Below are 12,350 nucleotides of genomic sequence, written 5' to 3'. Positions count from 1 at the left end.
CAATTTTAGGAGGCAGAAAGTGATTGACTAAAATGGCAAAATTTTATTTTTAATTAACTAAAGCCTGAGAGCTCAAGTCTTTTCATCATTACATGCATGGACAAAGACCCAAAAAAATGAAAGCAAAGAGGGTGAGAAAATTTGAATGCCCTCTTTCATTGAAATCCAGAGCAAACAACAAGACAAAAATAAAAATAAAAATAAAAATGAAGAATTAAAATTTTTGTCTATGCCCCTTTGATTAAGCTGAGCACATCAGCCTCTGTGGGAAGAGCTGGAATTGCTCCCTTTTTGGTAGTTGTTATGGCTCCACATGCATTGGCAAATTTAAGTACTTCTCTCAACCTTGCTTCATCCTGCAAAAAGTGATAAACGTAGGAAGAGAAAAAGTTAAGAGACTAATTTTATTAGCAGATACCTGACTATCGGATTGACTTAGATTATCTTAGGGCAATTACTTACCTCGAGAACAGATTGATCATCGACAATCTTGCATAGTAAAGCGCCGATATATGAATCACCTGCACCGGTTGTATCTACAGTGTTGACATGGAAAGCTTCCACTGATCCTTTGAAAGCCTACATTTGAGCAAATTTGAAGAATGAATTATTAGAGTATTGAAAAGAAAATCCAACCACTGATCCTTTCATTGCAAGTTTTACCAACACAAACAGCTTACATTTGGTTAAGTAATTACCAAGTTAGCTTAGATTTTTATCAGACATTGGTTTGATTGTGATCATTTTGGACACAGGCTTTTGGATTTTAAATAAATGCAGGACTGCTTTCATTAAAATAAAACTTCAAGGTGGGGCAAAGATCCAACTCACCTACCACTTGCATAAAAAACATAAACAAACATATACAAGTCGGTTGTGGGGCTTTGACTTACATATACATGACTATCACAGTGAATTCATGTTTCACAAAAACCTTTAACAGCCTGTCCTTTAGTGGCATCTAAGGGACATTAAATAATTGTTATATTCAACAAGAAACCTATTCTAATAGACTTTTCCATGGTGCTGACTAGATTTCATGTCTCTATATCGTTTATAATCAGTTTACATAGATAAAAAATTACCCATTAACGAAAAAATTCAAACACAAATCTACGAAAACATCCATGCAAACACAATTTGCCAGTTGGGTCTAAAACTCACAGCTACTAACTTGTTACAGCTAGAAGTCCATGACACTATCACAGTGAACTTGGTTTTCACTAAAATATAGAATAACAGCCTGTCCTTTAGAGCCACATAAAGGACTTCTCCTAATTCTAACCTAAATTAAGAAAATTGCTTTGTCTTAACTAATATAGGATGGCCATCATTTCTATATTTTTAAAGAGTTAGCTACACATTTTTTTAAGTTTATTTCAATGCCAAAAATTGGGATCTAGAGTTACTTGTGCAGAAAACAAAACAAAACCAAAAATTCAGACTTAATCTAGTTGATTCATACTCAACTAATTATACAGCTGGTGTAAGAGGGCCTATACATTCATTTCTGTCTAAAAATTAACAGCTACTAACCCATTACAGCTAGAAGTCAAAATTTTAGGCAACTAACAATGATTCATACTTCACCCAACACAACCACCTATGAGAGGAGAGATTAAGTTAGCATACCTTAGTATAGTACCTACAACCATGTTCACCAAGAGTGACCAAGAGGAGCTTCAAGTTAGGGTGCCATAGTGACAAGGCAGATTCATCATCAATCTTGTTGCTGCCGGTGAGGAACTCCAACTCTACATCACTGACCTTGATCACCTCAGCCTTGTCCCAAATGCTCAAAATCTGTTCACGCGCCTCTTCAGGGGACGGCCACAATGGCAGCCGGAGGTTTGGGTCGTAGGAGAGGAGGGCTCCTGCATCCTTGGCAACCTCCATCGCCTTTAGGTGAGCCGATCTACATGGCTCCACAATCAAGCTTATTGATCCATAATGGAAGACCTTAGCCTGCCAACATCAAAATAAATTTTACTCAAAAATTAAACCAAGAAAAATTAAAAGATAATGTATCCCATGTGGGTGCATTAGTCAAAAAAAGAGGTTAAAAATCACAAGAAACTAATAAAAGTCAAAGTTGCACATGGGTATGAGAAAAGTTTAAAAAACAAATAAAAGCAAGTAAAATGGAAAATAAACCCTAAATATGCAAATCTCAAATTCATCATAACACAAACGTGTTTTTGAAAAATAAATTCAGTAACTTAGGAGTGATATCACAAAAACACAATTTTAAGGTAATAAATCCAAAATCTATAAACTAGTAACTTAAAATCGAGGAATATTTCAAATAAAATAAATATCATAAAAACACGAAAATTAGAATTGATTCGATTTTTGTTTTTTCTTTTTTATATTAGGCGCGTGGGATACGATAAAAAAGGAAAGAATCCCGAAGGGCCCACAAAAGGAATAATGGAATCCAGGAAAGACGACAATTTCTAGGTAATAGAACTGAGAGAAGGCTTCAAGATTAGATCTGAAAAAAGCATGGACCCGCACCACACGGTGGGCCTACTTTAGATGGGCCACACTTTCTAAAACGTGACGTGTCATTGTACCGTCATCGATAGCACGTGATGTCGCCTGTTCATCACAGAGAGATTTTGATCGCGCTGGATCTCTTCGAATCATCATCATGATTAGTCATGCCTCGTGTAGGCCCCACCGTGGTTCCGTTCACCGTGCCGTCACGCTAGCACCTCCATGATACTGACTAGTTATAATAATTGAAAGGATATTTTTAAAATTTTTTTTTTTTTACCATAAAGAAAAAGAAATTTAGAATTTTTAAGACACGTCACCGCACGCCAAAGTGAGAATCTCAGACAGAGATCGATGAACCGCCCGTGAGTTTATCATCTCTCTCAAAAAGTCCAAAGTCAAGATTTTTTTCACACAAAAATTCTACAACGAGAAAATACGTGAATTGAGGTGATCCACACAGCAGTTAACGGACACGACCCACCAACCGCGCGTGAGCGACAGAATTCAATGTAAATTTCACACACACCCCAAGATTTTTCATGATAAATTATAAACAACCCTATCTCAGTAGTCATGAAGGGGGGGCTTTTGTAGTCAAAATAAACCTCAAGGGACTCGAACGATATTTTACAAATAAAAACTTACGGATTTGATGAGCTCCAGATTCAACTCGTCCGGCCTCAACAGCATGTCAGCACTGGGATTCCTATAAAACATAAACTCACGCTCGCCATCGGCGCGTAGAGTAACGAAAGCGAGAGCGGTCCTGGCACCTTGGTCAAAGTTGATGCCATCGCCACTGACGCCATTCTCCTTCAAGATCCCGGCCAGCATGTGGCCGAACTCGTCGTCGCCGAGCTTGCCGACGAAGGCTGCCTTGCCTCCGAGGCGAGCCACGGCGATCGCGACGTTGGCGGGGGCGCCACCGGGAGCCTTGAGGAAGCCGGGAGCCTCGGCGAGGGAGACGCCGGAGACTGTCGGAACGAAGTCGATCAACATCTCCCCGAAGGAGACGATGAGACCGGAGCCGGTAACAGCGCAGTTTGAAGCCATTGGAGAGAAGGAAGGGGAGAGTCTGACCACGAAGATAGAGAAAGAGGGAGTGATGAAGAGAGAGAGAGGTTTTTGAAAGCGAGAAGAGAAGATTATTTATAGCGGGAGGGGAGGGTGGGTGGGTGCCGAGAGAGGTAGAGAGTCTATGCTTGGGTTTAATTACTGGGAGTTAAGAGGGGTTTATTGGGAAAGAAATAAAATTTGTTTGTGAGATGTTGCGGGAATTGTTACCTTACCGTATATCCCAGCACTTACAGGGACAGAGGGTATAGTATGATTAAATTTGGTAGGTTAATCCAATAAGAATATTTTGATTGATATATTGTCATGTTATTAAGGAAACGTTAGATAAATTATTAGAGCATACTCCAAATATTTAGGTATAAGGTAAAAGCTTTCTTGGATTAGACTATGATTCAAAAGGTGGTGAAATTCGATCAGGTTATCTGTTATATTATTAAGATAATGTACAAAAAGATGATTAGGATGATTTTGAATTAAAGATAAATTAAAAATTATTACATATTAAACATGTATAATTATCACATAAAAGGTAACGTTACTTCGATACTGTAAACTTAGTTTAGAGGATGTTAAGATGGATGACGTGTAATTTTTATATTTATCTAATAAAGATAAGGTAATTGTTCTAGTTCTAGTGGGCTTTGTGGGACCCACTTAATAAGATTAGAATAATGAGAGCATTAAGAGGACCCTCATTATGAATTGGAGAATAATTATTAATTGTGCTTATCTTATTATTTAATATCATATCATATCATATATTATTTTTTACTATTAATCATAAATAACTTTATTTTGTTGGTAATTACAATTAACTTAAAATACTCTGAATTAATGTTGAAATCAATGCCTTAAATTAAGGGTTAAGATTCTTAAGAATATTGAATGTATATTATTTAATTATAATCCTTTTAAGTTAAATTCTCATTTCATAACATTGAATGGAATTCTTTCAATTTAATTTGTACATTATTTTATACATTCCCTTTCATGTAAAATGTTATCTGAATTCTAATTTTATTTCTTTCCAATTTCGAAATTATATATTAATGCTTTAAGAAGTGATAGATCCAAGAATTTATGTTAGGATGAGCCAAAATAAAAACTAATTATACATTAATATTTTTGTTGGAGTGGACTAAAATATAGAAATTGTATATATTAATAATTTTTTGTAAATCCCGCCTCAATTAGAGTAGCATATGTCCCTCTGGCTTTGAGCGTCTAAAGAAAAGCACAAATAGAGTAGAAAAATCAACCTATTAAATGATAATAAAAAAAATATACAAATTTATATTTTCACAAAAAAGAATTCAATTTTCTTCTAAAATAAATAAAATAATTTCGTATAAAAAATAATACTACTAACTAAATTAACGTTAAGAAAGAGTAAATGAGTTATTAGCCTATCTCAACCCTCATTCATCGTATGCAAATATCCATATTTTCAAAAGAAAAAACAAAAGTAAACAACATTCACGACGATGGTTCAAAAGTGATACTTATTCGTTACCATATTGAAAGACAACGTTACTTCCATTTAATAACGGCCAAATAACCTCTTTAGTTCTTGAAACGTGTATAAGTAAGTCATCCGAATGTTATTATGAGCATAACGGCACCCCAACACCAGTAATATAAGATGAGCTAACATTTTAATTGGTCGAGGGATTGGTGGGTCACTATCATCCATGGTTTCATCAAATAAAGTGGCTAGTGATCAATTTGGTGTATACATTGCAACAAATAGAGTTGGTGGTGGAGATCAATTATTATTTTAACAATACTTCTCATCTAACATTCTTGCTTTTTGGGGTGTTTTTGCAAAAAATATTAACTTTTTTGCAAACTACCCCCTAGCCCCAACCACTTCACCACATTCACCCCCACACCAAATTATGAATATAAAAATAAAGTGTTCATTTATGAGAAATATCTCGCAAGCCCCTACTCTTTGCATTTATTTTGTTTGATTATTAGTTTATGAAAATTTATTCGATAAAGTTGACAGTTGATTGAATCAGTGAAATTTTCTTTAATACCCTTGTCTAGAATGAGGATTTTGTTAAGGCACCTTAGAGGAAATGTTACCCTCTCCCTTTCTGAGTTATTGTATGGTCGCTATTCAATGGTCTATAAAGGAGGGGTAACATTGCCTCCAAATACATGTTAGTTGATTATATTGATTTTACCTTCCGTATTAATAAACTAAATTAACACATGTTATTTCGATATTTTCTGTGTAATTTATAGTTTATTCTCTCTATCTCTTTCATTATAGTTCTCTATAACTATTTATTCAAGCTTTAGAAAGAAAAAACACATCTTTGAGATTAAAAATTTTCCTATTGTAGTTATAATTATAATTGTATTTATATTTTATAAACACTTATCGAGAATGGTTTATTATTGCTACAATGTTTACATTGGTGAGGAGGGTACAATGAGAAATTATTTGGTACCATATGGATCTAAGTGATAGTTATAACATCTTGGGAGAGACTAATGTTATTTTCTATTAATTTAATACTATAGTCTATTGATTGTTATTTTCTATTGGACTATACTCATTGTCACTTGCCCAACTTTACTCTTATTTATATTAATTAATTTTCAATTTTATCTAATTAATTATAATTCAAGACGTCAAGTTTCACGGGTTTATTTTTTATAATAAACATATGGTCCTTAAACATTTTATTTATTTAATATGATGACAAAATCTTTTAAATGTCTTCTTTAATCTTCATATAAATTATATGTTTAATTCTTGATTTGTTACAATGTCACATGGTGTTCTTAAAATATTGATTAAAAAATTTTGTATCATTCAAATCCTATTGGCCAAATAAAACTTGGATCTCTACAAGAATAAGCATACAGTGTGCTAATTAAAACCATTAAAGTCTCGTTGTTTTATGTTTATATATTTTATATTCAAAGATTTAGGGTTTCTTACTATTATTATTTATAAAAAAAAAAAAAAAGAGTTGATCAGTATTTGTTTATATTGATGTTAGAAAGAATGAAAATTCATGACATTAAGTTGCACCCATCATGGGTATAATTCAAATATGAATTGGAAATAATGTGGATAAACACATATTTTAACATAATTTTTTAGTTTTAGATGAATCAATTGCACGGTTGAGATTGCATTTAAGTTGTGTCATTTCTTATGAAATATCCATTATCCAAAAATCTTTGATTGAATAACTCAAAAATTGCTCAATAATTTCAGTAAAAAAAAGTGGCCTGGTTCAACTGGACCATTTTTATGATATATAAATAGCCATTTACCAAATTTTGGTAGAAATATTGAATTTTTACAAGTCAAAGTTATGAGATTAATTTGTTTAATAAGAGGCATTTGCCATATAATTTCTCATATCATATGTTATTTTTTTTTCTCTTATTTATCCTCTAATACTAATATTAAAATTTAAATCTTCTTTATATAAAATTTATTAAATTGTTGTGATGATGGGTTACATAGTTTGGTCACATTAAACTTAGTCTGCAAAAGTTTTGACAATGCTCAAACTTGAAACTCCATATATAGTAATGTATATTACAATATCTGAATAAATAAAGATACGCTAATAAACACTTCTTACAAACATTGTTGTGGTAATTCGTAATTGGTCAGCTCGTATTTAGCAGGCGGCAAGATCTATTATGAGCTGACCAATCACGAACTGACACGTTGCGTTTGTGAGAGAAAGTTATTGAGAAGGGTTTGTGAGTGTAGTATTACTGTATCTGAATTCTTATGTGTAAATTGTTGCATTTTTTTTTTTTAATAGCCAAATTTTCTTACGTCAAGACTATAAAAGTTTGATTAAAATTTCGTAAATATGTTTTGAAAATCAAAACTATGACAAATGAACTCGTGAATGAGAATGATTTATAGAATTTTCTGTAAATCATATATCATATGTTATGGCACTATGAATTTACTTTTATTTAAAAAAAGAAATAACGTTCACACTTTCAATTTGATATATAAATTATTATCTAATAATTTTTTATTTTTATATTAAAGTGTTCTTATCTAAAATCCATATATATACGCACACACTAAAATGGTTAAAGTTTCATTATCTTTATCACATTTGTATATTCCCAAAAGCACCACCTCATAAGATTATTCAATAAATAATACTATTCATATCTCTAATTATTCCCTAAAAGCACAAACAGTATCTCTCTTTCTCTAAAAAGAATTAGAAAGAATGCCTACCAAAATCTCAAATCTAAAAAGCTATTAATATACATATGACAATTGGTTTTTATGTACTAAAATAATTGGTTTGTCTTCTTATACCTAAATTCCATCATATGGTTCACAAGAATTTTTTTTTTAAAAAAAAAAAAAAAAAAAAAAAAGTATCTTCTAAAAAATATTGTTCATTTTAGGTTTAAACATTTATTTTTGAGCTTCACGCAAGTATCCTTCACCGAAAGGATAGGTACATTTAGTGATGAAAACTCAACCTTTATAAATTGAGTCCTAGACTCATCTATTTGGCAATGTGAGATGTAACATAATATATGTATATAAAGTTAACAATGAATCATGTTATATCTGGATATATGCATCACCCATTTACATATTCCTAATTAAAAAACTATAATTTAGAAAGGCTATTATAAATGTGCCAACCTTATAAATTGGAAATATTGCATGGTGGGGTGCATGCTTTACTTAAAATTTTGGTCATATTTTGTTACAACACAAGAGACATTAAATATAAAAGAGAAACCCACCTGGAGGAGGACCCTTTGCTATTTAGAAATTAAAAAAACAACTTGAGATGAAGCTATGATTTTATTTATTATTTATTTATTTTGGGTATGAAATAATGAAAAATGAAATTTCTTTTGCTTGCCTTTGAAGGGAGGGTGAAGTTATGCCTATCCAATGGGATTAAGACTGGGGACTCTCATTGCGATTGGAGGGTCCTCAATGATAAGTGAATGCATTTATGAGATCAAGAATGGGAGCCATACATAAGAATGAATTTGAAATAAAAATAGAAAAAAATAACATGTGGCTCGTTTGGTTCAAAATTTGGGGGTTTTGGGAAAAGTTTTTTGAAAAAAGTTAAAAAAAAGTTGAATTGGGCGGGTATTACGATGTAAGATTTATAAATTAATAAAATACCCCATATGTTTATTTTTTTTACAAAATACCCTCTATAATAAAACATTAAAAGTTAACAAAAATACCCCTAACCCACCCTCAAACACCCCCAGTCGGCCACCACCACCAGAGGTGGCCGGAGTCGCTTTATGGGCGCATGACTGGCTGGATCTTGCCGGTCATGCACCGATATGGCCTTTTCCGACCAGATCCACCGTGGATCTGGCCGGCAAAGGCCAGATCTGGCCGTATTTGCTATCAACGACAGCCAACAAACGGTCGTCGTTGATGGTCAACGACGACTGTTTGTTGGCCGTCGTGACCGACTGTTACGGCCAAAGATCTGGCCGTTGACGGCTAGATCTTTGGCCTTAGCCGAAAAAGGCTAGATCGGCTCACTACCGACTAGATTCAGCCGGTAGTGTGCCATCCTAACAGATTCTGCCATTTTCTGGCAGTGATGGCTGGAATCTGGTAAACATGGATTACTGGGGTATTTTTATAATTTTTAAAAAAATATTTAGGGGTATTTAATTAAATTATCAAATTTAAGGGGTTTAAAAAAAGTTGAAAAATATTGGGAGTAGTATTCCCAAAAATCTGAGTTTTTGGGTATTTTACTGTTTAACTTTTTTGGGAATACTAAAAGTAGTATTCCCAAAACTGAAACAAACGAAGCCATAGGCTTTTGTCAATTTAGGGTACACATTGAATGTATACATATTTGAAGTTATATCATTCAATATTTTTAGAGCATATTTACACGTATTTTTATTTATTTATTTATTTTTTATTTTTATAGACTAATGTAATATATTTCAAATTTTTAAGTTCGGTTTTGTATTTGAGTGTCGTGAAATTGGTTTACATACATAATTTATCATATAATCGCCTAGTTCATATGATAATTATAAAATCCATTTCGTATCATTTGTAATGCAAAAATTAAGACAAAAATTTCGGATATATTATATTGCTGCTTTGGAGTCATTTAAACAAAATTTATAGGAGAGTTTTTTCAAAATATCTTGTAAGATAGTTGAATTTTCAAATAAAAAGTAAAAAACCCTTTTACTCCAAAGCTTAAAAAAAAAAAAAAAAAAAAAAAAAATTCCCAAATCAAACCATGTAGTGCCAACTTACTTATTACAAACTATAAAGTAAATAATAATAATAATAAAAATAGGCTAATAAGTAAAAACTCTCTCTCATTTATTTCTATTATGTAGAAAATGAGCAAGACCAGATTCCACAAATATTTATGTTTATACAACAATGAATAATGAATTGTTCAAATTAATTAGATATAAAAAATATGTTTATTTATTTTGTTAGATTTTATTCACCAATTAATGCTTGTTGGGTAAGTTTATATACTCTAAATTGAAAGAGACACTGCGATTGCATACGACATTATTTACAAATTTTGGTTTCAAGCTTCTTCTTTTATCTCAAATTTCCAAATTTATAATCAATGATAAATGAGATTAATTTATAGGTTTAATAATATTATCGGTTGAGAACTGATAGCCACAAGTATATTAATATGAATTGATGGTGATATTGTATAGGAAAAATAAATCTCAAATCAAAATTTATCAATCTAATAATATTATCGAACTGACATTATAGTATTGTAAGGTAATAAGTTAAAGAACATGTATATTTGATATATATTAAAGGTATTTTTGGTATGAATTTTTTTTTATTCGAGCTTGTGAAAGTAGAACTTAGTGACGTGGAACTTATGAAGATATAATTTTTATGAAAATTATGTTAGTTGTTTGACTAAAAAAAGTAAAATTGAAGATATAAAAATATGGCTGTCATTGATAACCAGACATGATCAGATCTGATATTTTTCAGGCATAGCTATGATAAATTTGGTCGAAAAAGGCCAGATTGATGCACGATTGGCTATATCCAACCGGTCGTGCGCCGTTATAATGACTTCCGACCATTCTTCAACGGTGATGGCCGGTTATTGGTATTTAATGGGTAGGTAGAGATGTTTTTGTTAATTTTTAATATTTTATTGTAAGAGATGTTTAGCTAAATTAACAAACCTAATAGGTGTTTTTATTAGTTTTTAAATCATTTCCTGTAATAACAACCTAACTCAACTTTTTCAAAAATACTACTCAACATAATAAAACAAACACAACCTCAACTTTTTTAATTCAGACGTAAAATAGCTTAATTTAAAATTTTTAAACAATTTTAAGATGCAACCAAATAATTTAATTTTTTTTTCAAAAGTACTTATAATTTTAAATATACTCTTTTACTAGCGAATAAGTTTAAACAAACAGACTCTCAAATTTATATTATATTCACATAATTTTTGTTTTATATATTCCAAAAATTATGCATCGTACAAAATAAAATTAATTATATAGATTTGATATATGGAGTAACATAGAGTTTTTCGATACCTGTAACATTGCTCGAAGTAGGCAAGCACCTTTTATTGCGATAATCAAAATGATAACGTCGTTATCCATATAGAATAAAAGATAAATTCTAAGACAAAAGTAAAGTTATTGTTTTTTATTTTTTATTTTTTAAATGTCACTCTATATAATTTATTTAAAAAAAAAAAAGAATAAGTAGGTAATATATAAGCAATATTCTTGGAACATAAGCGAAGAAGATTTTGATTCTAATGTTACCAACATGATGATGATAAAATCAGAAGGCCTAACTAGTTGAAAAAGACAAATAATAAAATCAAATTACTATTTTAAAAAGAAAAAAAAAAAAAAAAAGAAGAGAGAATAAATTTTATTGACCTTCTCTATCATGTGATTACAATAAATATAAATTTGAGTGATTTCAGAATATCTACGAAACAATAACGCAAATATCCTAAGATGAGTTCAACAAAAAATGTTAATCTTGTATGAAATAAAAAATTAAAACATACTTTTTAAAATATACATTTTTGTAAATTGACAATTCAATAATAATTTTCCTTTCTAAAGGAAAAAATCATTGGATCTAGATCTTAGACTGCGCCTGTGAAAAGTTTAAACCTTGGGAGAGGTCTAGTAATTAACTCTTCTCCAGAAAAACCAACACAACCTAAGAGATATTTATGAAGATCCTGATAAATATATATAGTAGATTTTCAAATCTATTATTTGTTATAAAAAAATTTAATTCTTAGAATCGTATATAGTTCCAAACATTCTTGAGGAGCATACTTGGCTTTCTTCAAAGTCACAATCAGAAAAGGTGTCATCTTCATCTTCAGAATCTGGTTCTCTTGTGGATAAGTATTCATCTTCAAAATCATCTCCATCTCTTATGGTTCTTCATCACTTCCCATCTCCGAAACACCTGGATAAAAGCCATTATATATGGGGTGGAATCCTTACTTTTCCTTTCCACCATTTTGAGTTTTCATGATTCTTGGGAGACTGAATTGGACCGTCCAAGAACGAAATGGGATTCCGATTATTCGGCATCACTTTCCATCTCGGCAACACCTGTACATATACAAGGAAATTAAAAAAGAAAGAAGACAAGTTCTTCTTTACTTGTATTTTTAAGAAGTTGTAAAAGATGAAAGTCTTGTACACGGTTGTGGCGATAAAGTGCCCCATAGAATCCAATGATAAGC

The 12,350-nt window shown here is 31.4% G+C and overlaps 1 protein-coding gene across 1 annotated transcript; it reads right to left on the bottom strand.

The window, feature by feature from the left end:
• Positions 1 to 20: 20 nt before the first annotated feature.
• On the bottom strand, positions 21 to 3,625 carry LOC116135378 (probable fructokinase-4). The gene is made up of 4 exons (XM_031421074.1): positions 3,148 to 3,625; positions 1,633 to 1,965; positions 463 to 579; positions 21 to 356 (listed from the first exon to the last, which is right to left on the bottom strand). Exons 1-4 carry the CDS (start codon positions 3,553 to 3,555, stop codon positions 228 to 230), a joined length of 987 nt encoding a protein of 328 aa, XP_031276934.1. The 5' UTR covers positions 3,556 to 3,625; the 3' UTR covers positions 21 to 227.
• Between the last annotated feature and the right edge of the window lie 8,725 nt (positions 3,626 to 12,350).

This window comes from Pistacia vera, unplaced genomic scaffold (assembly GCF_008641045.1).
Source record: "Pistacia vera cultivar Batoury unplaced genomic scaffold, PisVer_v2 Contig3, whole genome shotgun sequence".
NCBI lineage: Eukaryota > Viridiplantae > Streptophyta > Magnoliopsida > Sapindales > Anacardiaceae > Pistacia > Pistacia vera.
Note: the sequence above shows the minus strand (reverse complement) of the source record. Positions and strands in the feature narration are given on the sequence as shown.